Genomic DNA, 22,920 nt, shown 5'->3' on the forward strand with positions numbered 1-22,920 from the left:
ACCGCCCCTTTAATTAACACTAACCCGAACATCAGCGTAGGTCAGTTTGCAGTTTGGATTCCTGGAGAGAAGAACAGACAACACTTCTAACATGGCTTCATTGATTCTGTTCTGCAAAACCTCAACCAGTTCCACTGTGATCTCTGGACCGGGATCGTCCACGCCGTATATATGAAGTGCAATGCTCTTGTCTATCACGGGGTGCACTGATTGAGTGCTTCGTCCGCTGTCACTGATCGTGTCTCGTTCAGGAGCTGGAAATTGCTTCTTTAATTTGGATTCCTGTGAGAAGAAGAGATATTCTAATTTTAACGCTAAAAGGGAACTTTGCCCTTTTACCACTCTCATATGAAAGTACCATAGCCTTCACTTGAATGGTCACATACTAGTTTCATCCATAAAAGTGAAAGTTAAAACCACCTTGTACAGCTAAATAAACTGTTCCATGGGAAAGTACTGCTCAATAGTTTTCATTTGAATGGTCACACATTAAGGTTTCATCCACAGACTGAAAAGCTAGAACCACCTTGAACAGCATAATAAACAGCACCACATGAAAGTTCTGCTCAATAGCTTTCACTAGATTTAAACGTTAGAACAACAGCATGGTACACTACAGAAATAGTACAACTTACAATGACTTCCTCATCCAACTCGCCTGTTCCTCCCTTCACAAGAGACCACTGCGAGGATGTTCTTGAACCGGCCAGTGATGCAACTGATGACATCCCTGAGCGACACTCGTCATCGTCATCGTCTGGAGCACGGAGCTCAGACGGGAATTGATTTGAGGAGTCGCTCGAACACAGAGACTCAAACAACCTGAAAGATTGAAGGGGTGCATTTTTCCAACGAGTGAGGATTTACAAGAATAATGCAACACCATAGCAGTTCAGAGTTAATTGTAACAGTTTACGCAAAGGGTACCATAATTTTGAGATAAATAACATCTACTGCTATACTCTTTTAAAAGATTTCCAGTTTCTTTCAATTTTAGAACACATCTTCTTTGACACATGATCGTCAAACATAGGCCAAATATACCTCGAGTGCACAAACTGGTAAACATCACAAGACTGCAGAATAAGCTGGTCAATTAATACGTCCAAGTTGTCTGACATAACGAGAGAAGAACAATAACGATATTACTTTGGGACATGAAGTGTCCGCAATTTCGTAATAGTGGAAGTCTGTAATAGCGGGAGTTGTTTCCATACATTTTCTTTGTAGTTTCGGCCAGGGATTTCGCTTTTATCCGTAATAGCGGGGTGTCCGCATATTATAGAGCGCAAAATTTACTTTAAAATGGCGAAAGGGCTTTCTTTCCGACTTCTCTCAGAAGTAGAAAGCTGCTCGTAAATACCTCGGTTTAATCCTTAAAGTACTACAATGTAAGCTCTAGCAATTAACTTACCTGAAGTAAAAGACCGCTCCATGGCTGTCTTTGTAGACAAACATGTCTTTCCTGTTGCTCACTCCAAACCTGTCTAGCACACTCTTAATAGCCTTCAACCCGCGGGAGATCCCGGTCCGACCCGAAGTGTCAAAGAGCCGCTGATGCACCGGTAGATGAGTGTGCCAAACACTGTTGCAGCCAAAATGACCGGGTGGAAAGAGAAACTGAACCTGAACGAACTTGTTGGTGACACGACCTAAGAGAAACAGTGTGAATATTTCCCATTCATCTGTCAATTGACGTTTATTTTTATTTATTTATTTATTTATTTATTTTGATTTAAAATTCATCATTAACCTGTTAACGGACCATATTCGTATTCTCGATATTAGACTGGAACTAGCTTGCAATAGAGGCTTATGCGGGGGACTATCATTAAAAAGATATTAATGTCATTTACATTTGAAAAGACTCCCCATTTTAGCCTCAGTTGCAAGCTAGTTTCAGTCCAATACCGGGAATACGAATATGGCCTAATTGTCGCGGAGTTCCGCCAGTTGGAGCAGTAGGATCTAGAAACTAGCTAGAGGCCTGGCAGTAGGCTTCGGGCCAGGCTACTAAGGAATTAAGAAAACGTGGTTGAAACGAACGATAGTTTTTAGAACATTGAACTTTTTCTTTAACTTTTCGCAGTGGAATAGTAAATTTAGAGTTTAAATGTACATGTGACTTCATCTTTCATCTTGTTGTCGTCTTTTTTTTCTTTCTGGTGAAACGTGGCTCAACAGAGATCCGTGTAATAAATTTTTCCTTTAGTTTGTTAGATTTCATATTTTTCTTCGCACTCTAATAAGCAGAGGGTAGAGCGCACAACTGATAAAATGACGGTCAACATACAGCCTGAAAAAGTCAGACATCAAGCTGACTCTTAAACCTAAACATGGAAAAGGAAATACTGACATATACTGGTAAAGCGACATCTAATTAAATTTAAAAATTCTTGGGGCAATTTTCAGCTGTCCTAAACAAGCTGAATATTGAAGCGAAGTCTATCTAAAACCTAGCTTTGGACTGAATCAAGGTTCACACCAGATTTGCTGTCGCCTTTGCTGATATGAACTCCAAGAGGTGACACGGAGATTTGAACATCCTCGTGCTTCCAGATCTCTTCGTCTGACTCAGGAAACAACATTGAATTGCATATCTTGGTCTCGTACAAGTCGTGTAACAACATACGCTGTGAATCAAGGAAACCGACACTCATCAGTAAAGAACTGCAATGCCATGCACTGTATTGCTGTGTACTACATTGCACTGCAATGTACCGTAATGCAATGCACTCCAATGCAATGTTGCGCAATCCAAGACATTGCACTACACCGAACTGCAGTCCGCTTCAATGAACTGGAATATACTGAACTGCAAGTAATGCAATGCACTACACTGAACCGGAACGTAACGCAATCCGATGCATTGCAATGTCATGCAATCCAATAAACTGCACAACACTGCAATGTACTGAACTGCAGTCCACGGCAATGCACTGTAATGTCCTGCGCTGCAATGCACCGCAATTTATTACAATAATTATACTGAACTGCAGAGCAGTGCACTGCAATATATTGTAGTATACTGAGCTGCAGTACACTGCAATCAAATGAAATGCAATGTGATGTACTGTACTGAGTGCACTGCAATGTAAGGACCTGCACTGCAATGTAAGCAATGTTATGCAATGTAATCCACTGCATTGTAATGCAACGCAATGCAATCCACTTTGTCAAACGTGTCTCATTAAGTTGATCCGAGAGCTGTCAAGTACTTGTCAAATGTCAAATGTTTAAAGGAGCTACGTCACGTTTTGCGCATCTTGAAAAGTTTAGCTTCAAATTTTCAAGTTCGTCGTTTGTAATCCATGTTAATCTTCTCCATCCTTAAAGTGGTACTATTTGCATATTTTACACATTTTTCCAACTTAAACATCTCCTAAACAAATGCTGATATTTGCAAACGGTAAACGACATTTTCAATCTTTCGTGGAATCCTATGTGACACAGCTAAACATTCAAGGGGTAAAAATTTGATCATAGTGTCACTTAAACCATCCTTGTTCTTTTTCTGTCTTAGTAAACTACTATTTTCAGCTTCCTCTCAATTTAAAGCTAAGTTTGTAAGAGGCCAAAACAACTGAAAATAACGTAACTGAGCTCCTACTTCAAGCATGACCTACCTGATTAACAATGCGGCATTTCTCATGAATAGCGTTGGTTACTATCTCCACCAGACCGTTGGCTCTTGTTGGGCAAAACGATTTGGGATTGTCTGATTCTCTGGGTTTGGAAACAACAAAATGAGTGTTACTGAAGCGCTAGGCGTATTTTGGGCGCGTGAGTGCTCATTTTCGTGATAGGTCGCCATCTTGGATTTGGTAACTGTGGAGGACTGGGGCAAGGAAATATTTGCCGAGGGAGTCGGCCGAGGGAGTAGGCGTGAAGTGGAAAAAATGGGCAAGGGGGGTGGGGGACCACCCCCACCCCCAGCCCGCCTCTGTATCAACCCTCTACCGGTCAAGCATCTAATTACAATCCAAGATGGCGGCATCGAAAACCTAGTTTATCTAGCGTTCTGCTCCAAAATAATGCCTGCACTGCAGGCTACTGAAGCGCTGAAACTCACAATGGTTTAGAGCCAAAAGCATGCGAAATATAGACTATTCTTAGAGAATTTTCACCGAGGAGTTTTAGTTATTTTATTATTGATAAAGACGGCATAATTTGACAAAAATATATCGGTATTACATTTGTATGAGGGGTTGAATGGGGTTTAACTAATAGCTGAGAACTTGTTAAGTTTTTTTACTGTCAGCTGAGAAATGACCGAGTTTTGAGATTTGAAACATTTACTCATACCTAGAAATGGACTTCAATTCACACTGATAGCTGAGAAATCATGCAACATAGCCATTATATAAAAAATTCTCAGTCTTTTAGGGCTTTTTTTAATCTATATTTTTGTAAGTACACACCTAGTTTTAAGCATGAAGGAAAAACTAAACCTCCAAGAGTGACGTTGCGCAGAATGGAAGCGACCAAGTGACAACGAAGTGATTGCGATGGACCAAACGAGCACAGAAACAACACAGTTTTGCAATATAAATACAGCACGCTCTCTTACTTTAGATTCAGTTGACGACAATTTGCCTCACACTTACCTTCGATGAAAGAAGATAGCCACTTCATTATCGAATATTCTCATCACAAGCCAAAACTGCAAGTATTCTTCCGCGACCTCGCCAGCCTTCTGTTCTTCTTGGCGCGGGGTAAGCGGACTTGCTGCACTACCCTCGCCATCCTTTGCTGCCACGTCACTGGAGTCAGCCGAGGTAATGTCTATAGCAGCCATGAGCAGCTTCCCCACAGGGGTGCTACCAGCAGAGGAGGTAAAGGAAGAGTCCTTGACTGGGGTGATTGCAGCGGGGCTGTCTGCTTCCTCTTGTGTAGGATTCTGTTTACCTACCTCGCCAAGATGCGGATGTTTAGTGGCTGAGGTTGTCTCTCCATCTTCCACGGGGTCTTCTTGTAACGATACAGTGACAGCTGGTGATCCAATAGAAGTGTCTAGTTTATTACTCTCTTCTTGTTGAGTAGTTTCCGACTGTTTTTCTACGTATATAGCTAATAACTCTTCATCAGCTCCGGAGTGAGACTCAAGAGTATTTTTCACCTCTGCAACAGCAGTTTTTTCTTCCTTCCCTTTGGAATCTGTGACTGCTTTTGGCGTGGTTGCACCATTTGGATCCTCCAGTGATTTCTGCTGCTCCTTCCCAGAATCACATTTTTCTCCTTCTAGAGCGAACGGCGACACAACCGCAACATGCTTCTCGACATAACTGGTCAAATAGTAAAATTTCTCAGTTTCATTCAACTCATATTCCGGCAGGTTAATCTTCTCGAATTCTTTCACAAACAGCTCCAAGCTTTGTTCAGCGCCAAACACAAACTGCAGGCGAACGTGACGCGAAATGCAAGAGGGATGGTCCTCAGACTGTTTCACGTGGTCCTCGACTTTTTCAAGCATTGATCTGTTCACTGGTCCAATATGGCGGAGCTCGGACACTATTTCGTCTTGCAAAAGCCAGCGAATGGCATCGGTTGTAATGTCCATTGCTTGACGTTGAGAATGAAGAAGGCGATGAAGAGGATCTACACTGTCAATTCTGGAAATAAAAAATAATAAAACAGTTTTCCATAAATTTTCACTCAATTTCACCAACACTATTATTTGGGAATAGAAGTTTACACCTTATTGCCTTAGTAAGTAGCAGACGGCAGACCCCTAAACCATCCCAATAGTGCACTCTGCACAAAAAAACGTTATGACCTTAATAATGCTTTCCTAATTTTCCCGGTAAGCAGCAACTTTTTCTCGTCACTAAAATGATGGAAAGCTGGCGTAATGTTTTCCCCTTTATTTCTTTTCGGTGCGAAGACACAAACCCTCTTTACATACTGGATCCATATAAGCACACCCACTGAATATATAAGCAAGAGAGCCTCTCAGCAGGCAGGGGGAGCCTTGTTTTCTTACCAGTGAAATGCCGGGAAAAAAATCACACTTGCCCAAGTATATATAAGTAAATCAACAGCGTGATCTTCGCCTACCTTATCAGCAGTTTGCCGCCATTGCAGCCCGCATTAATGCCTGAGCCCGCAGGTAGGGCCAGGGATGCGCAAAAAGCTGCGCAGTATGTTGTGTACGTTTTTCCGCTCTGAATACGATTACCTACAATGTATATTAACTAAGAAAATTGCGTCCTCACCCGTCAATGTCATGTGAAGTAGCCTTGGAATCTTGTCGTCTGAATTCAAACAACCCGGATCTCTTATCCGTAGGGGAGAGGGAGACCGGAGAGCTTGTGCTGGAGAATGAATTGGAGCGGGATGGAGCGCTGCGGGCAGAATACTTAAGGACTGAGTAATCAGGCTCGGGTGACAGAGTCAGGCAATTCAGGTCCAGAGTGATCCGTACTGATTGACTGAATGGATCAAGGCATTCCTCGTCGTCTTCAAACTTGCGAATGATTTCTCCTACGAGGAATAAAACGGCGGATATCAGAGTTTATTAAAAACTGGATCATTGGATAATACAATTCAAAAGTTTTCTTGGCTTAGCCATCATGGTACATGAGCCAACATACCATGCCCTAAAAATATGGTAAGTGTACGTGGGCGTTTTTATTTTTATTTTACTTCAGTTTTCTATATTTTGGTGGCGTTTTTAATGGAACAATTATTCCACTCGCACTTGTTGAATATAAGATGATTATAGCCAATTAGGCGCTACCCGCCTCGTCGGCTATCTACCATCTCATATCCAACGTGCGCTCGTGGAATAATTGTTAACTATACTGTATTCACTCAATTAAAAAACTCCAATTTCAATCCTCATCTAAAATGAGCCACCCTCCCCCAACCTACGTCCTTATTAGATTTTGTATTCATGCTTATTGTAACTTCCTCCTTACCTAGGCAGACAGGCAGTGTGTTGATAGACACAGGATGCATAGGCTGTGCGTGGCTACTTCTGTCCCTGAGTGTACAGGTCAACTGTAAGAACAGTGGCGACTTCACGCCCTGGTCATCCTCGGTGTCTCCATCAAACTCACTGTCACTTCCTTGGCTCTCAAAATCGGACAAATAATCCATGTCATACTGAAGAGCTGTCCCGTCATCTTCGATCAAGATGCCTGTCTGTACATCTTCAAAAGCATCGGAGCCAGCATCACTGTCTTTGTCTTGGCTCTCATCTTCAGCCGCTTGGTCTGCTTCGTTGGTTTCAGATTCGGAGAAAGATTCTGGGATAGACTAGAAAATAAAAGCAAACAGAAAATATTGCAGTTAGAACCGCTTTGTACAGCATAATAAACAGTACAACTTGAAAGTAGAACTCAGTAGATTTTATTTGAATGGTCGCTCACTGGGGTTTCATCCACGAACTCAAAAATTAGAACCACCTTGTACAGCATAATAAACAGTACCACATGAAAGGACTGCTCAATAGCTTTCATTTAAGTGGTTACACACTAGGGTTTATCGACAGATCACTTCACATTTTTCAGTGTTTGGCTCGTAAGGTTGAAAAGAGTTAAAATCACTTGGAAGGAAGTACAATACCCTTCTAGGGCCATCCGACTGTTGTGGACGGTAGAAAAAGTATTCCCTGCTTGGTGGAACCGCTTCAAAGTATCTTCCAAGAATTGCAAAGAACTTGGCAGTAATAGACTTGTGCAAACCAGTCACCGATTCACACTCTCCACACAGTATGTTCTTCAGATCTTTAACACGCTCTTCAATAGACAACGATGGCAAGCGAATTGGGACTGATTGAAGCTCCTCATTGATTCTTGCCTTTAAGTCCTCTTTGTCTTTGTTGTTCTTCACATAGTGCCCGCAGAGAGTGCGGATAAAGTCTGTGATGTCAACTTCAAGGAAGTTTTCCTCGCAGGCTTCGACCGCTGAATGAACATCTCGCATGCTCACGTACTGCCCACGCTGCAAACTTGAAAACGTCGACGTCACAAAACTGCGGAAAAACAAATCGTGCACGGCATTAAAGTGACGCGCCAGATCTTTGGAGGTACCAAACTTTCCTTTGGCTCGGCCTTCTAACGACCTGGGCACTTCGTCCAGACTGAATGGATCAATGAAGATCTGAGCTGCAAATAGAGTAAAATCTTGAAAAATATCCTCAAGCTTCTTTGCCTCTTCCGTTGTCACTTCTGTATCAGACTTGGAGTCCGTTATTGATACTAATACTGACATTGGACAGTCGTAGCAATAAATGGGTATACCAAAACTGAAAGAGTCACTTTCCTCGCCCACGCCTCGGTCATGAAACACAGGCTCTTCGTTGATGGGCGTGGCATCCTCTTGGAATGTGACACTTCGCTTTTCATCTTCGGTATTCACCACAAGCTTTGCTTGTCCTTCGAACACTGGCAAATCGCTCTGTCTCTGAGAGAAAGCAAAAGTGCTTTCGTCTTTCTCCACAGTGGGCGTTGGTGTGGGCGTTGGAGTGGCGCTTTTCTCTACAAAGAAAAACGTAAACTGATTACCCCATGTCATTATTCCTTAGTACACCCTTCTAAGCAGAGATAACTAAACACGATGTTTACATTCAATGCTTTCAGCTCGTAGTTTAAAATATAGCTGTAACCCAGTCGTACACTTCACATCCCTTTATGGCACATCACGATAACCTTGGTGTTGGTCTACTCCGGCGCGTACGCATTTACGCCCTCCGATACCCCCTCCCTCATACCCCCTTCTCTCAGAAATAAATGTAAGGGATTTTATAAAATATTTAAGATAATATGTGTGTTCTCATTGGTCGATAGGAGTGTCTAGATGAGAGTGCATGTGTGAACGCAGCTTTTGAGAAAATATTTTATAAAAGTAATAGGAAACCCTTGATTACGTCTCCGGTTTGCATAACTGTCTCAAAGTCTCACAACCACATTATTACCAACCTCGTGCTTAGATGAGGCTATGTAAACACGGAAAAAGTCCTTTATTGCTTACATCTTTAAAATACTATAACTTCTTGGGATTATAAACCCCCTTTCTGTTCATATTGTTTTGTATTTTACACCAATCTTTACGTTCCAAGACTATGACCACCTAGGAGGTCTTTTGAACAAAACAAGCTCAAGCCCAGAACTTTGGGTGACTTCTACGATACAGATGTACTCTACTTATTTGACTTAACTCATGCATCGTCCAAAACACACCTTCAACAGAGCCTTGGGACAACAAAGAAACACCAAGCTTTTGCTTTTGTTGTTCACTTCCAGTATGAGAACTGTTTTCATCTGACGCTCCTTCAGGCTCCATTTCTCCGGCGTTATGCGGAATACTTGGACTGCTCCCTGTACTAGAGCTCCTACCGCGCACGTACCTTCCCATGAGCCTAATGTACTTAAAGCTCGCTGGGAGGAACGTCAGAATGAGACGATCATAGCCTCGGAGGTCGCTTACACTGCGAATAAAACACCGCCACTTGATCGAAGTGGTGTTCCCGTTTCTTGACCTTTTTTCGCTACCAATATTCAACGTAGAATTGCCAGATTTCTTAGCTTGATAGAGTTCTTCCTGGAACGGTAAGGGCACGCCATTTCTTGGCCGACTCTGGACATGTTGAGTGAATCGCTGCCAGTCTTCCTCGTTCAGTACGACCTCACGATCATTTAAGCGCTCCATGTTTTCCAGCAGGAGTTTGAAAAGATTTTCATTGGGAAGGTCACTGTTATCATCTGAAGCTGTGAAAAAAAAAGAAAGAATTCTCAAGTAAATATACGTAAAATCGGGAGATATGCTAAATGAGCGACAAATTCAACTCACATGTTTAGGACCAGCATCTTTTCCCAGGCCCGGGATTCAAGCCTGAGTTGTAATGGTAGGGGGGGGGGGGGGACGCTCTCAACAAACAACATGACACACAAATGCATTATAAAGGAACTCAGTCACGGTATTGTCAGTTATTTTTGCCATGTACAAAATTATCTTTAAATTGAAGGAAACCTAAAAATGGTAGTTTACTACGAGAGAAAAATACCAAAGGGATAATTAGGAACCATAAAGAAACAAGGATGGTTAAGGATGGAGAAGATTAACGCGAATTACAAACGACGAACTTTAACACCGAAAAGCTTATTAAATCAAAGGAGTTCATGTACCTTGTGGTGAGGTCTCCATCAGAGAAGAAAACACCATCTCCACTTGTCGAGATTTTGGCAGTAGCCCAATAACATCAAACGGAAATGGTAACTGCTCCACCACCCAGTTGCTGTTGGTCAGTACTGAGTCTGCTTTAGGCACCTTGACAGTTCTGTGGGGGGTGTTGACAGTCTGGTCATCGCTCATACTCCAGAGATGATCATAAGTTAACAGTTTTGACACATGTTTGACATCCACTTGATAGACCTGGTTAAAAAGTAAAACAAGTCATCAGCTTCACATCAAATTGATCTCAAGTCAACTTAAGGAGCTATGTCAAGGTTTGTCCGTGTTGAAATTTTCCAAGTTCGTCGTTTGTAACCCGTGTCAATCTTCTCCATCCTTAACCACCCTTGTTCCTATATGGTTTATTACTATCTCTTTGGTGTTTTCTATCTTAGTAAACTACTGTTTTCCGGTTTTCATTAATTTAAAGGTAATTTTGGACGTGGCTAAAATGACTAACAATACCGCGACTGAGCTCCTTTAACATGTGTTATTAGTAATATTGTGTTTGGAGCGATTTTCACTTGAGCGAAGTTAAACCAAAAGAGGACACCTCAAAGAGGGCTAACCTACGAATTTCTGAACACTACTTGGACGCTTTTCTTGAGAGTTAGAGGGAAATTTGTGCCACGTGTACTGTGTGTATGTTCATCAGAGTGCAAAGAAAGTACTGCCCTGGGAAAGTACTGAGGTTATTGGATTTTGCAATCGGGCAGGAGGATTCTCTCTGTCACTTGCCCTTGGGCAAGTGAAGTTTCTGTTTGAGGAATGTAGATTACAGAAGTACTGCGGGTTTCATTAAGGTTTTCAGCAGGAAGGCAGCTGGTTTTCACAGGCAAGCAAAACGTTTTGAACTGAACTTTCTCTTGAGAAAACCTTTCCTCTAAATAGTCAAACTAGGCAAGCAAAATCGTCCTCACAACCAGTCAATTTTCCCGGTGTCAGGCTCATCGTGAAGCCCCAATTAACTACAAAAGATGAATTTTAGGGCTAAGAAGAATACCTTTCAAGTTAGCAAATCTTAGTTACAATAGGTTAAGCCAAAAAAATGGTTTTCTTTGTACTCTTGAAAAAATCTGTACATGTTATGTGAGCTAACCCATATAAAAAGCTCACCGCATTGGGGACTTCATTGTACTGTAGTCCCTCCAGATACTTGAGCTCGGAATTTAAATCAGTGAGGCGGCCAAGCTGCGGTTCAGCCCACACTTCAGTGACCATGTTAAAGTTGTGTTTTCCTTTGTACGCCCACTCAACAACAGAGTCCTCTGAACGCTCCACGTCATATGGATGGTTACCGCGATACGGTGGGAAAAGTACATACTGAATGATACAAGAGTACAATTGGTCGTTGTCTCTGGTGTGGTCCTAATGAGAAAAAAAGAGAAATAGTTTAGCTATTTTGGTCAGTGCTGGACGTGGTTGTCAATCAAAGAGGTCAGGGTCATGTATTTTACTATGAGACGAAATTTTAATGTTATTTATTTATTTTTTTATTGTTTAGATTCCCAAGTGTTCTCAGGGCTTGAAGCTTGTGGTATGCCAGATCCTTAGTACTAATTTAATTCTGCACTGTCAGAGTTTATTTTATAAAAAGTTGCATTCCTCACAAGAGCTCATAAGAACAGCACAACTGCAATTGAAAACTGATTAACCGTGTCCAACTTTATGTTTCCTTTTTCCTTTTTCACTGCACATGACAACTATGTTCACCACTGTTACTACAGCTGTTGTTTACTAGCCAACGAGTCCATAGCGCTCGGCTACCAGCCGCTGTTCGGGAAAGGAGCCCGCACTATCCCCTCCCCCCCCCCCCCAATCCCCCAACACCGTAGGACGCTGGGGATCGGACTCGAGAGAACGGCAGAAATCGAGCCTACGAGGCTAACAGAATTTACAAAACCTTCTAGCCACATTTGAATGACTATCTTAAAGTCTCTAGCTCTGAACGCTGAAATAATAAGAATGCTTCGTGACTTATTTTCACCTTCATCTTAAGTTCTTTTGCCATGGTAATGATCCCTGCACTGTTGTTCACGAAGTTGTAACCTTCCCGCAGTCTTAGCCTAAAGATTCAAAGATGAAAACAGTGAAAATTAGATTTGGTTTATTGTCTAGACTAGAAACTCTTATGTGATCAGTCAAATATATTTTGTAAAAAGCTATTATGATTATATCAGAGCTCCCAAACCATGTGTCGTCACCAGCTAATTTTAAAATGGCCGCTAATTGAAGCGACTTACGTTTTATGTATCGACTTCAAATAATGTCAACAAAGGAAGTTGTCAATGGCCTTACTCTTACGAATCAATCTCCCAACCCACTAGGAACTTCTTAAGTTAACGCTGAAGATTTTTCTTTCCCTTACTTCGTTAGTGTCGAAAGCACTCTTGCAACACCATCATCAGTTATGGAAGGTGCTCCTTCATCTTGCATGGTCCAAATCCACCGATGGTGATGAAGATACTGACACAAAACCTTCATGTGGTTCTCATTTGTTCTGTGTGCATACACGCCCGTGAGACTATGGAACACGGAGTAATGAGGCTGCTCTGGAAATAGAGTAAAGAGGTCTTCGGGGATTCTTTCATATCGAACAAGGATTCTTTCTAGAGATTTGTTGAACATGATGGCACAGGGTTTTTCCATTACTGTCCTCTGTTTTGACAGCTGTGCAACGCGCTGCAGATTTTTGGCTTTTACTTGAGGTTTGACATTCAAGCCCAGTGGAGCTGTGATCTCGGACAGCTTGGTCTTCAGGTCTGATACAATCTGAAGTGAAGGAACAAGCAACAATAAATAGGCAGTCCTCTTCTAAATCTCTTGGGCAACACTACTGTGGTGTTATTAATCAAGTCAGTTCATTAAACTAGGCCTGCAAGGTAGATGTTCTCAAATCAAAAGTAAACAATAATTTTAACCCAGCATAGATCTGTATCCTCTGTGTTCATTACATTGCATTAGAAACTGTAAGTATTTTACTGACCTCATGCCGAATGTATCCGTCTGTTCCTCCAAGGAAAGCTACTCTGATGACAATACACGGTCCTCTAGCTGTTATTCGTGCAATACAGAAGGACGAAGGAGCGTCTTCGGGATTTTTTCTGCTTAAATCACAGAAATACTTAACATTACAAACCAAGACACTTGTTTTACTAATTGTATATTGCTGACTTGTTGTACTAAACACAAAGCATATTCAGTTCTAAACACGACTGCATTAAAAGGAATGACATTGTAATACCAATGAAATTAAACAGCCTTAATCAAGCTTAGTTATGACTTTGTGATGAATTGCGGTCGTTACGCCCGAATCCAGTTCGCCGGACTGTTACCTCCGTGGGCAATAGATTAAAGAACGAGAAATAGGCATGTTTTGTGTAATTTTGTTTTGTCGTGGGTCCAATGTTGTCTTTTGTGTTCGTTTAGTTCAAAGAAAGAAAAATTGACACATCTTTCTTTAAACTTTTTTTTTTGGGGGGGGGGTGGGGAAGAAGGAATTTTCGTCCGGGCGAACTGACATCGGGCGGACTGGCTATTGGGCGAAACGACCGGGTTCCTTTGTGATAAAGAACACAGAGTGCGTGTAGAGAAAAACACGAGACTTTGTCAAGTATAAGTCCTCTGTAGCCACTTCTCACAGGCTTCTTTACCAAACAAAGCACAATCAACTGGTCATTTTGTTTACTGTAAAATAAGGCAGCAGACTTAAGGTTTTTATTGTAATTAAAATTGATTAACCAATAGTGGCTGCAGGCCACAACACAGATGTCATTTTTACCTGGTAATGAACTTGATATACGAGTGGTTCTCAAGCAAGACAAAGGAGCTCCAGTTTCTAAACAGAGAGTTAAGTGAGCTGAGTGCAACTCGACACTGGATAGCACTGGAACGGTCATTCTCCTGTGGTTGATGAAGATTCTTTGGCAAAGGACTGCAAAAAATTCAAACAATTAAACGGTTTAGCCATGAAACAGCACGTATCTTAATTTGCAGTGAAACTTGAGAGCAGCTTAGAAGAGCAAAACATAGGCTACACACTACGTAAGATCATATTACATCATTTTGCTCCGAAAACGTAACGAGAACGCAAGCCTAACGCAAGGGTTTTTGCAGTCATTCAAGAAAGCAAAATGATGTATTTAAGAATTATTCCACAAGCGCACGTTGGATGCGACATGATAGACAGCCAAGGAGGCGCGTAGCACTGAGTTGGAACTTGACTATAATCGTCTCATATCCAACAAGCACGAGTGAAATGATTGTTTTTATTAAAACGCCCCCAAAATATAGAAAACGAAAATATAATAAAAATAAAAACGCCCACAAGATTGCACATACGCTTGTCATATTTGTGGAGCATGGTGTAATGGCTCATGTGAGGAGAAGGCTAAGCCAATGAGAACTCTTGAATTACATTATCCAGTGATCCGGGTTTTAGTAATACGTTATAACTCTTCAGACAAGCGACTTACACATCGTGTTCCAGGACAAGTCCAATTCTGTGACAATGCATCCATCTTTGCCTAAATGTCAATAAAATCATAATTGCATATTCACAGTCAAGACAATTCATATAGTTTACAATCGTTGTAAAGATGGTAGAACGCCGATTTTTCAAAACTCCAAGGGAAACGAAAATTGGTCCGAAAAGTAGATAGTTTGAGATATCGAGAGTTAAACATCACTGAAATAAGTCCAAGTGAAACGACTTTTGGTTCAAGTTATCGCCGGGGAGGTTCGAGACCTCGAAGGTTCGAGAGACAGCAATCGCACTGTATGAAAAACATTGCCAAAAACCTCTAGCTTGCAGTCTGATTGTTAAATATCTCGACTGACTGATAATTACTAAACTGCAAAATGCACAATGCAAGTTTACCATCCTGATGTATCAAGGGATAAAACTGGCTTCCAAAACACGGCAAATTGTGACTCTTGGGATTTTGAACTCTTCCTAAAATCACAAAAAGATGACAATGTTGAACTGTAATAACCTATAAGTCTTATGAGTCCACAGTCAACAACAGACAGGACTACAACAGAATAAAACTTAACACCAAATTGGTCTTCCTCCTTGCATATTTCTACAACTGAGTTATTTCCAGCATAACTCTCCACTTAATGTAATCTGAGAGGTCAGCAGTAACCCCATTGGCCTGGCCATAAAACCTTAAGACCTTAACAAATATTCAAATACTCCTCTCCCCTCCCTTGCCATTGTACTGAAATACACAGTTTTTCAATCAATTTTCTCATGAGTTAACGTAAACTAAGTGAAAACACATAGTTTTGTTTTGTATTATTTCATGAATTTAAAAGAGAGAAAACTGTCCTCACCTTCCATGTTGCAGAGACAATACCTGAAAGGAAAGAAAGTTTATGATTACATTCTCAAACGACTAAATAACATTTGTATAACTTAGAGAGTGTGGAATGGGCAAAAACCTTAGTTGATGTCTGCCTCCAATCAGGTTAAAGAAACAGCATTACATTCATATCTGTCAACAATACTCACAGGATTGTTAGAGTTGGGTGGAAGGTAGAACAAAGGCACTCCATTTTTGGCACTCTCTGGTATGGTGTAGTAACTGGGATTGGAGGAGAAGGACTGGAGATGAACAAGCATTTCATCCGTGCTCTGAAGACTGAGAACAATAATAATTACATTTATCAACCAAATTAATTGCTCAAACAAACAGGTCATAAAACTTATGAAGTCATAAAAGTATGCCGCTGCAAAATAGAAGTTAGTCTATCAAGGTACCTTCTGATGGTTTGCCGAAATCGTCTGACAACAAGTGTTCTGCAAAGGAAGATGTAAAATGCTTAACTTTGATTGCCTTTCAACTTGAACTGATATATTTGGTATGATTCAGATAACCCTACATTTATTGAGTAATCTGATTCATACACTCATACACTCTCCCCTCCTTCCTCCACCCAGCACCTATTCAAGTTTAACCAACCACTCTATCACCCATTTATACAAGTTTGTAACTACATCTCTAAGGGCATTACAACAATAGTAAAGTATCTTGTCCAATCTAATCTCATTCAATCACCCTTTGCTATACTTCAAGCAGACCTCCTACAACTGGCTGTAAGTTGTAATACATACATTGTAACTACTGGGTAAACAGAGCCAAAGAGAGTTACCTGTAGCCACTTGTGAAGGGTTGTTTGGTAGGATAAGTCACATCATGAAGAAACTCATAAGGTGCTTCTATTGTCACTTCTACATGAGTCATGCGACTACAAAAAGTTGACAACATAACTTGTTATGAGCATATAAAAGGATTTCTTAATTCACTACAGAAAGAAATTATTTGATGGTTGCTGTCATTTGACTTTTTTAAAGTTTGGTAGATTTTGCAGACAACACACGTAATCCTCTAAAACATGGAATACACTATTTATGTATAATTGTTCACTTAAAATGTAGCATTCATATTGTGTTACATTTTGCATTCTCTCAACACCTTAGAAGGATACATCCCCCTGATACTTACAATTTAAATACTCAGAGCTAGCATGATGTCTTTCCAAACTAATCAAAATGAGCACTCCACATGTTCAGACTGTATGTCGCCCAAATTATGAGGATGATGAAATAGCAAAGTGCAACAAATGTAAAGTGAAAATTACAGACTGTAAAGTTAGGCGTAACTTCATGTACCACACTTACTTGGTAGCAGAAAGTGGCCAGGCCTACAAAAGAAACCAACGCATACAAAAAAATTAGACACTTACAGTTTAAATGCAATTATGTCACTTACGTTATCTAGTATCTACACTGCACAGTGTCAATAAAAGTTTTGCACGGCAGCCATGTTGCATGGCAGGAACAGTGAAAATGTTTTGAATCAGAAAAAAACATTTTTCCCCATAGGAAAAAGAATCTATTGTTCCTGCCATGCAACATGGTGGCCGTGCAAAACATTAGTATTTTATGAGATTTTTTGTAAGAAATAGTACTTTCTGGTAGTGTCCAATCAAATAGGCTGACACCAACTCGAGTTCCTGTATTACAAAGACTACCTATTACACATTACTTTTATTTGATTCTCAACTGTACTAAAACACACTCCATGTTCACTTACAGAAAGAGCTAAGTACTCTATCTGCACATTGTGTTTCCAAGGAATTGTCAACCTCACTTGCAGCTGCTTTCCACCTTTGGAGGAAAAAAATGCAAATTATGCAAACCATACCAATTAGTAAAACATGTCATGTTACATGCACATAGACAAAAGAGGGGCACCAGGGGCAGATCCAGAAGATTTAGATAGGGGAGGATGAAGAAATTGTGGCAGAACATAAGCAATCCCCCCTCCTTCCCAAGCTGAATGAAAAATTGTGCTCTAAAGACAGTTGGTCAATTTTTTTTTTAAACACAAGAAAAAAGGGGGGCTGCAGCCCCCTTGTCCCCCTCTGACTAAATACACCCCTGGAAATAGAAGAGAAGGAAAGAAAAGGAAAATGTGGGGAAACAAAGAGAGTGCACAGAAACACAAAATACTCAGGGAAAATGAAATCTGGGAGAGAGCCATTGGTTGCTAATGTTAAGCTAACAGACAAGACTAGAGGAGGTAAGTGAGAGGCCAGTTCTCAACAAGTGGTGCACTACAGCATGATTGAATTGGAAGATAAAGTTATGAGTCTAAACCAAACACCTTTACACTGTAAGTACCTTTTGCTATGGAGACATCTTGGATTGAGTAACCCTCTCTGAGACGCACACTGAGAACACTGCAAAGTCAATCAAAGAATCACAGAATTAGCTGTTTCTCGGTTTAAATTAATTTAATTAACTTATGCATACTTGATTGCTGTATTGACCTGCAGCAAATTGTTTAATAGCCACATAAATTATATTTACAAAATATTTTCTTGTGTCAGAAATAATTATTTGCAACTTTACCCTGTTATGCTGGTATGTAGTTTTGTCTCTAAATGTCTCTTGCGCATCGATGGTTGCATTGCATTCTGTTCCCACTCGCTTAGCGCATAGGATATTGACCTGCAATTAAAAATAACATAAACATAAAATTCCTGGTACCCATTTAAACACCTGGGTGGAGAGAGGAACTGTTAGAGTTTACGTGTCTTGCCCAAGAATGCAACACAAAGATCTCAGCCCACGCTCGAACCCAAACCACTCAATCTAGAATCCTGTGTCTGAGCTAACCACTAGGTCACCATGTCTCCCACGCTTAAATTATTATGCACATTAACATATAAAACACAATACACTGTAGAAGCACTGTAATTGACATTTCTACAATCTATGTTATTGTAAGTTACCTTTTGCCTTTCATTGCCCAAGCCAAATCCTCCTCACTCAACTCTAGACAATCCCCTTTGGTAAAAATACGACAAAAATAGATATTGGAAACTAAAAAAAAGTAAATTTGCATGTTTATGAGTTATTGACTGCTTTATCATAAAGGCTCTACATACCTATCCAAGAGTCAATCTTGCTAAGATCAAAGTCTCGCTGAAAGTTCCAACACAGCAATGACTTATGATAAAGGTTCATGGTATAATCATCTGTGAAACAAAAAAATCAGAGAATGTGGAGTGAACATCAGGCCATTGAAATCTTTTGAAAGCAAAACAGGAGGCTTTTAAGTGGAACAAAAGTTCATTTTTACAGTGTACTGTCTCCGAGATAGACAGACACCTGTGACTAGCACTGACCAGCATTCTGCCTTACAGAGTTGTTAACCTTGTAAGAATTACAGAGAGGCTAATACTGGTAACATTTTGCCTGGACCAGCCAGCTAACCATGTCTACAATAGAGAAGTGTCTACCGTACTCTTACTGTATGTAGTGTGCTGTTACTGTGTTTTAAGAGAATTGGCTGTTTTATCCTTTTCCTACTTTTTAAGGTAGTTTTATCCATTTTTATTAGTTTTATTCTATTTATATCCAACTGAAAGGTATATGTACATATTGTGTAGTTCCAGAAAATATCCATACCTCCCCCACGGAAGGAATTTTCTCCAAGACACCTCCCCCCCCCCCCCCCCCCACCTCTATGGAAATTCCAATTAAACTTGATACATCCTAGAGAACCCCCACCCCCAGGAAATTCCAATCCCTTCTGAGGGGGGAGTATGGATATTTTCTGGTACTGCACATTGTTACAATATGTTACAAAATTAATTAAGTTCATTTTCAATTAGTTAGGTAGTGTTGTAAAAGGTAGAATATATTAATCATTTTATTCAGTAGGTCCAAATTACGCGTAGCTATAATGGTTGCCTCTATTTTGTCTACAATAACAAATAATAAAAGTTTGTATTGTCTGTATGTTACCATTTAACAGTTTTTCTTAATGTTTTTTACTAACAGTTCTTTTTTAAGTAAACATACATGTATCAACTTGACATACTCTTCAAAATAATTTTCTGCATCAATTTAATTTTTGAGCGCAAATTGCAGGTGAATGTATGGTAGTATAACACAAATTATCAGTGTATACCTCCTCCATCTACTCTTCTGCCTTCCCTTGAAACCTAAAATCATAATTAACTGTATATTATTACTAGTAGTGAGATCTACATGTACACGCCGTACACAAATCTATGTGGATTCCATGGACTAATTAATTAAATGTTGACTTTGAACTCTATTATACTCTAGGAGATTCATATTCAAGTACAGTTATGTGTGAAAATTTATTTGAACATTAATAAATGACTGGTCTTGGTACACATCTGATGGACACCTCACATAATTTTTAGAACCTACCCCAGCAGTGCTAAAACTAATACTGACAATGTTATTGGTTTTTCTGGCAACTTAAAAAAAGAAGATGTATCATAGTACCCCAAGGTGGCTTCAATCACTTCATTTGATCAGAATGTGTACTGTGAACGTACATATTTTTATTTAACTGCTATACATATTCACAACTGTCAGTCTGTACTTACCGGGGGAGCCTTAGCAAGGTAGGCTCCTGAGCTGGCCATGGCAATAAACTGCATCATATCACAGTGTGGAACATATCCAAGACTTGCAAGATTGAGAGCAAACAAGAGGATTTTAAATATTGTTACAATAGTCATGACAATAGACAAAAGTTTAATAATATTAAACTTTTATAGGGTGATTGGAAAAGACTGCATCATGACCGGATGTACAAGTTACTACCATTATAGTACATGCAGCAGACAGGACAATAGAACCTTGTAGTACCTAGTCAGCCAGGATGGATTTGTCCTGGCAGGGACTCCCTCGCCATACCTTTTACGGATTAACAAAGCGGTTTGGCACCTTCTAGGGTGTTCAGTCTCAAAAAGGCCACAGTGGGAGCTTTTGCAGTACCTTGGATGGTGAGCAAAACAATATGGCAAGAGATATATGTAATGTGTTGTTTTAGAATTGGTACCTCTTAGGGGTGAAAACAATTTCAAGCCATGCCCACAAAACAGGATCTTGGTACCTTTTATGGGTTCTTTTTAAAATTTCCAACAAGCACCCTCATCCCTTTTATGTGGGAGTCCTCTCCCATGGGAGATTTGTTATCAGTCAAGATCAGTGAACTCCAGTGTGAAGTAAAAGGCAAATAAATTAAAGTGAGTTTACCTGCAGTGGGCATGAAAACCACTGCCAACTTTAATGAAAGAGCAGCACACTGTGCTGGCTCTGAGCTGTGCCAAAAGAGAATCTACTGCCGAGGCATCAGGAAGAGCAAACACTCCATCAGTTATCACAACAGCTCCTGACAATTTGTACAAAAAAATTTGATGAGTAATGCTTAATACATATTGTTATTTGTACACAACAATGCACTACGAGACAAAGTACATGATTGTAGCAATGAAATACAGCTCTACTCACTGCTCCACCTAATTTTTTTATTTTGACTTTGGAATATGCAGTTATTATCAATGGCTATTCAGAAAGAACACTCATTACATAAAACATAACAATCAAAAGAAATTTTCAAAATGTGCATACCAGCACTAGCATTGCTTGGAAGAAGCTGCAAAGCTAAGAGGCAGTTCCTTAAAATTGAAATGGGTCCAGCCTCTGGGGACATAAGAGTCACCGAGTCTCTGGTTATTCCTCCCTGATCACTTTCTGTCCTGTTGATCTTAATTTGCGAGAGACATGTATCTTTGAGAATCTAATAGTTGGATCATGAATTAATGTAACAGTATGAAATAGATAACATTGAAATAACATTTTAAGAAGTAACAATTCTTACTTCCCAAACCCCAAATGGGATTGTTCCCTTGCATGTACATGGAACTGTGTGCCAAAGGAAATCCTGAGGGGGAGGGGCGTATGACACAGTAGTCTCAAACCTCTCCCCTACCACCATTCCTTTTTCTTCTTCCCCTCTTTCCCCTTACATGAAAAGCCCTATCTTCACATCAATCTTCCTCTTCCTCTTCTTCCCTGCATTTGAAGCATTAAGCTGGTTCTGCCATAATTTGCATCTTATGGTAAATTATGCTTCCAGAGCAGTAAATTATTAATCAACTATAGGAATTGATATGATTAAATATTATCAATAATTACCTTATCACTGGTACCACAGTACAGTGTAGAGGTGGTTTTAGCCAGGAAGTCCTCCAGCTCCATTAACTGATTATGCACTAACTCCAGCACAGTGTTCACATTTTGTTCTGTCACAAGGCAACCCTGGATAAGAACCTTGACGTAAAAACAACAGAATTAATTAACAGATGTTGAATAAAAAGAGGTTGACAAGACTTCCATAACTGTTATTGATTAGAAAAAACTCATAACTGAATGGAAATTGGACCTTGGGTGTTCAATGCAAAGAGTGATTCTGCTCATAATTATTTTCCCTTTTACAAAGCTACACGCACATGTACTGTACTTATCTATGTATGACTACAGCACACAAACTGTATTGTGTATGTCTTACATTATCTCAGATGTACAACCTGCATGTACACTGAGTTAAAGTGCCTTCAGATTTTCTGATTAACTGCATTGTATTCTGCTATGGTAACAAACACTGTCTATGACTGGTGAAGAGTAAAATTCTTACTATGATGAAGACGTAAACTTACTTGAGGAGCTTTAGGATTTAAGATGGAGGTATAGGCCAACACAGTGATGTACAGCTCAGGAGACAGCATAATGTTGTTTCCAGGTACAGAGAACTGTTAAGAGACAAAAACAATTACAGCAATCTTTAATGTAAGCATCACCCTATATTCTCAGTCAACTCTTGTTACGTGTGCATACACTCAGGAATGTCATCTAGTGTCTTTAATTAGAGTGCACTGAGTCCACAATAGTGGAGTGTAATGAAAATGACCCAATTCTTGTAGAAGTGTCCACAACTCTGTAATAGCGGGAGTCTGTATCAGTCCGTATTTCTTCTTTGTAGCTTTGGCCCGGGATGCAACTTCTCTCTGTGATAGTGTTTGTCTGTAAACAGCGAAGTGCCACAATTCAAGAGTTGACAGACTATACCATAGTTAATAATTGCAATTAATGTATTCCAGTGACTTACAGGAGCAATAAGGCCGATAAGACAGTTCTTAAATTTCTCAAAGGCTTCATCAGTAATCACGGTTCCTGACTGAATATCCTAAAACAAGGGAAAAACAACAGAAACCACCAATTTCATTTCCTTGTTTATTCAAATTACTACTGACATTGTATAATATTACATGCACATACAATGACCACTTTGTACAATTTTTCAATAGTTTCTCATTAAATTCACGTTTTAGAAGACATACAGAAAG

General features: G+C 40.1%; 1 protein-coding gene across 5 annotated transcripts in view; it reads right to left on the reverse strand.

Moving 5' to 3' along the window:
- Positions 1-22,920, reverse strand: part of LOC145468073 (KICSTOR complex protein SZT2-like) — a 45,053-nt gene that overhangs the window by 19,837 nt on the left and 2,296 nt on the right. For 3 of the 5 annotated variants that reach the window (XM_081451742.1, XM_081451739.1, XM_081451743.1), the window contains exons 4-38: positions 22,683-22,760; positions 22,234-22,326; positions 21,713-21,847; positions 21,146-21,281; positions 20,771-20,906; positions 20,116-20,197; positions 19,665-19,698; positions 18,637-18,726; positions 18,481-18,535; positions 18,098-18,196; positions 17,867-17,925; positions 17,277-17,350; positions 16,862-16,884; positions 16,333-16,428; positions 15,941-15,979; positions 15,692-15,821; positions 15,514-15,536; positions 15,056-15,130; positions 14,652-14,702; positions 13,958-14,110; positions 13,163-13,283; positions 12,545-12,948; positions 12,164-12,242; positions 11,293-11,544; positions 10,131-10,377; positions 9,186-9,713; positions 7,570-8,483; positions 6,921-7,260; positions 6,216-6,483; positions 4,608-5,612; positions 3,627-3,726; positions 2,486-2,633; positions 1,415-1,652; positions 636-822; positions 25-282 (exon numbers count right to left, since the gene is read on the reverse strand). In XM_081451742.1, coding sequence (XP_081307868.1) covers positions 25-282; positions 636-822; positions 1,415-1,652; positions 2,486-2,633; positions 3,627-3,726; positions 4,608-5,612; positions 6,216-6,483; positions 6,921-7,260; positions 7,570-8,483; positions 9,186-9,713; positions 10,131-10,377; positions 11,293-11,544; positions 12,164-12,242; positions 12,545-12,948; positions 13,163-13,283; positions 13,958-14,110; positions 14,652-14,702; positions 15,056-15,130; positions 15,514-15,536; positions 15,692-15,821; positions 15,941-15,979; positions 16,333-16,428; positions 16,862-16,884; positions 17,277-17,350; positions 17,867-17,925; positions 18,098-18,196; positions 18,481-18,535; positions 18,637-18,726; positions 19,665-19,698; positions 20,116-20,197; positions 20,771-20,906; positions 21,146-21,281; positions 21,713-21,847; positions 22,234-22,326; positions 22,683-22,760 — 6,750 coding nt within the window. The remainder of the gene's footprint in view (positions 1-24; positions 283-635; positions 823-1,414; positions 1,653-2,485; positions 2,634-3,626; positions 3,727-4,607; positions 5,613-6,215; positions 6,484-6,920; positions 7,261-7,569; positions 8,484-9,185; positions 9,714-10,130; positions 10,378-11,292; positions 11,545-12,163; positions 12,243-12,544; positions 12,949-13,162; positions 13,284-13,957; positions 14,111-14,651; positions 14,703-15,055; positions 15,131-15,513; positions 15,537-15,691; positions 15,822-15,940; positions 15,980-16,332; positions 16,429-16,861; positions 16,885-17,276; positions 17,351-17,866; positions 17,926-18,097; positions 18,197-18,480; positions 18,536-18,636; positions 18,727-19,664; positions 19,699-20,115; positions 20,198-20,770; positions 20,907-21,145; positions 21,282-21,712; positions 21,848-22,233; positions 22,327-22,682; positions 22,761-22,920) is intronic. The other 2 variants (XM_081451741.1, XM_081451740.1) reach the window with 2 other exon arrangements.

The sequence above is a fragment of the Orbicella franksi genome, chromosome 14 (assembly GCF_964199315.1).
Source record: "Orbicella franksi chromosome 14, jaOrbFran1.1, whole genome shotgun sequence".
Lineage (NCBI taxonomy): Eukaryota > Metazoa > Cnidaria > Anthozoa > Scleractinia > Merulinidae > Orbicella > Orbicella franksi.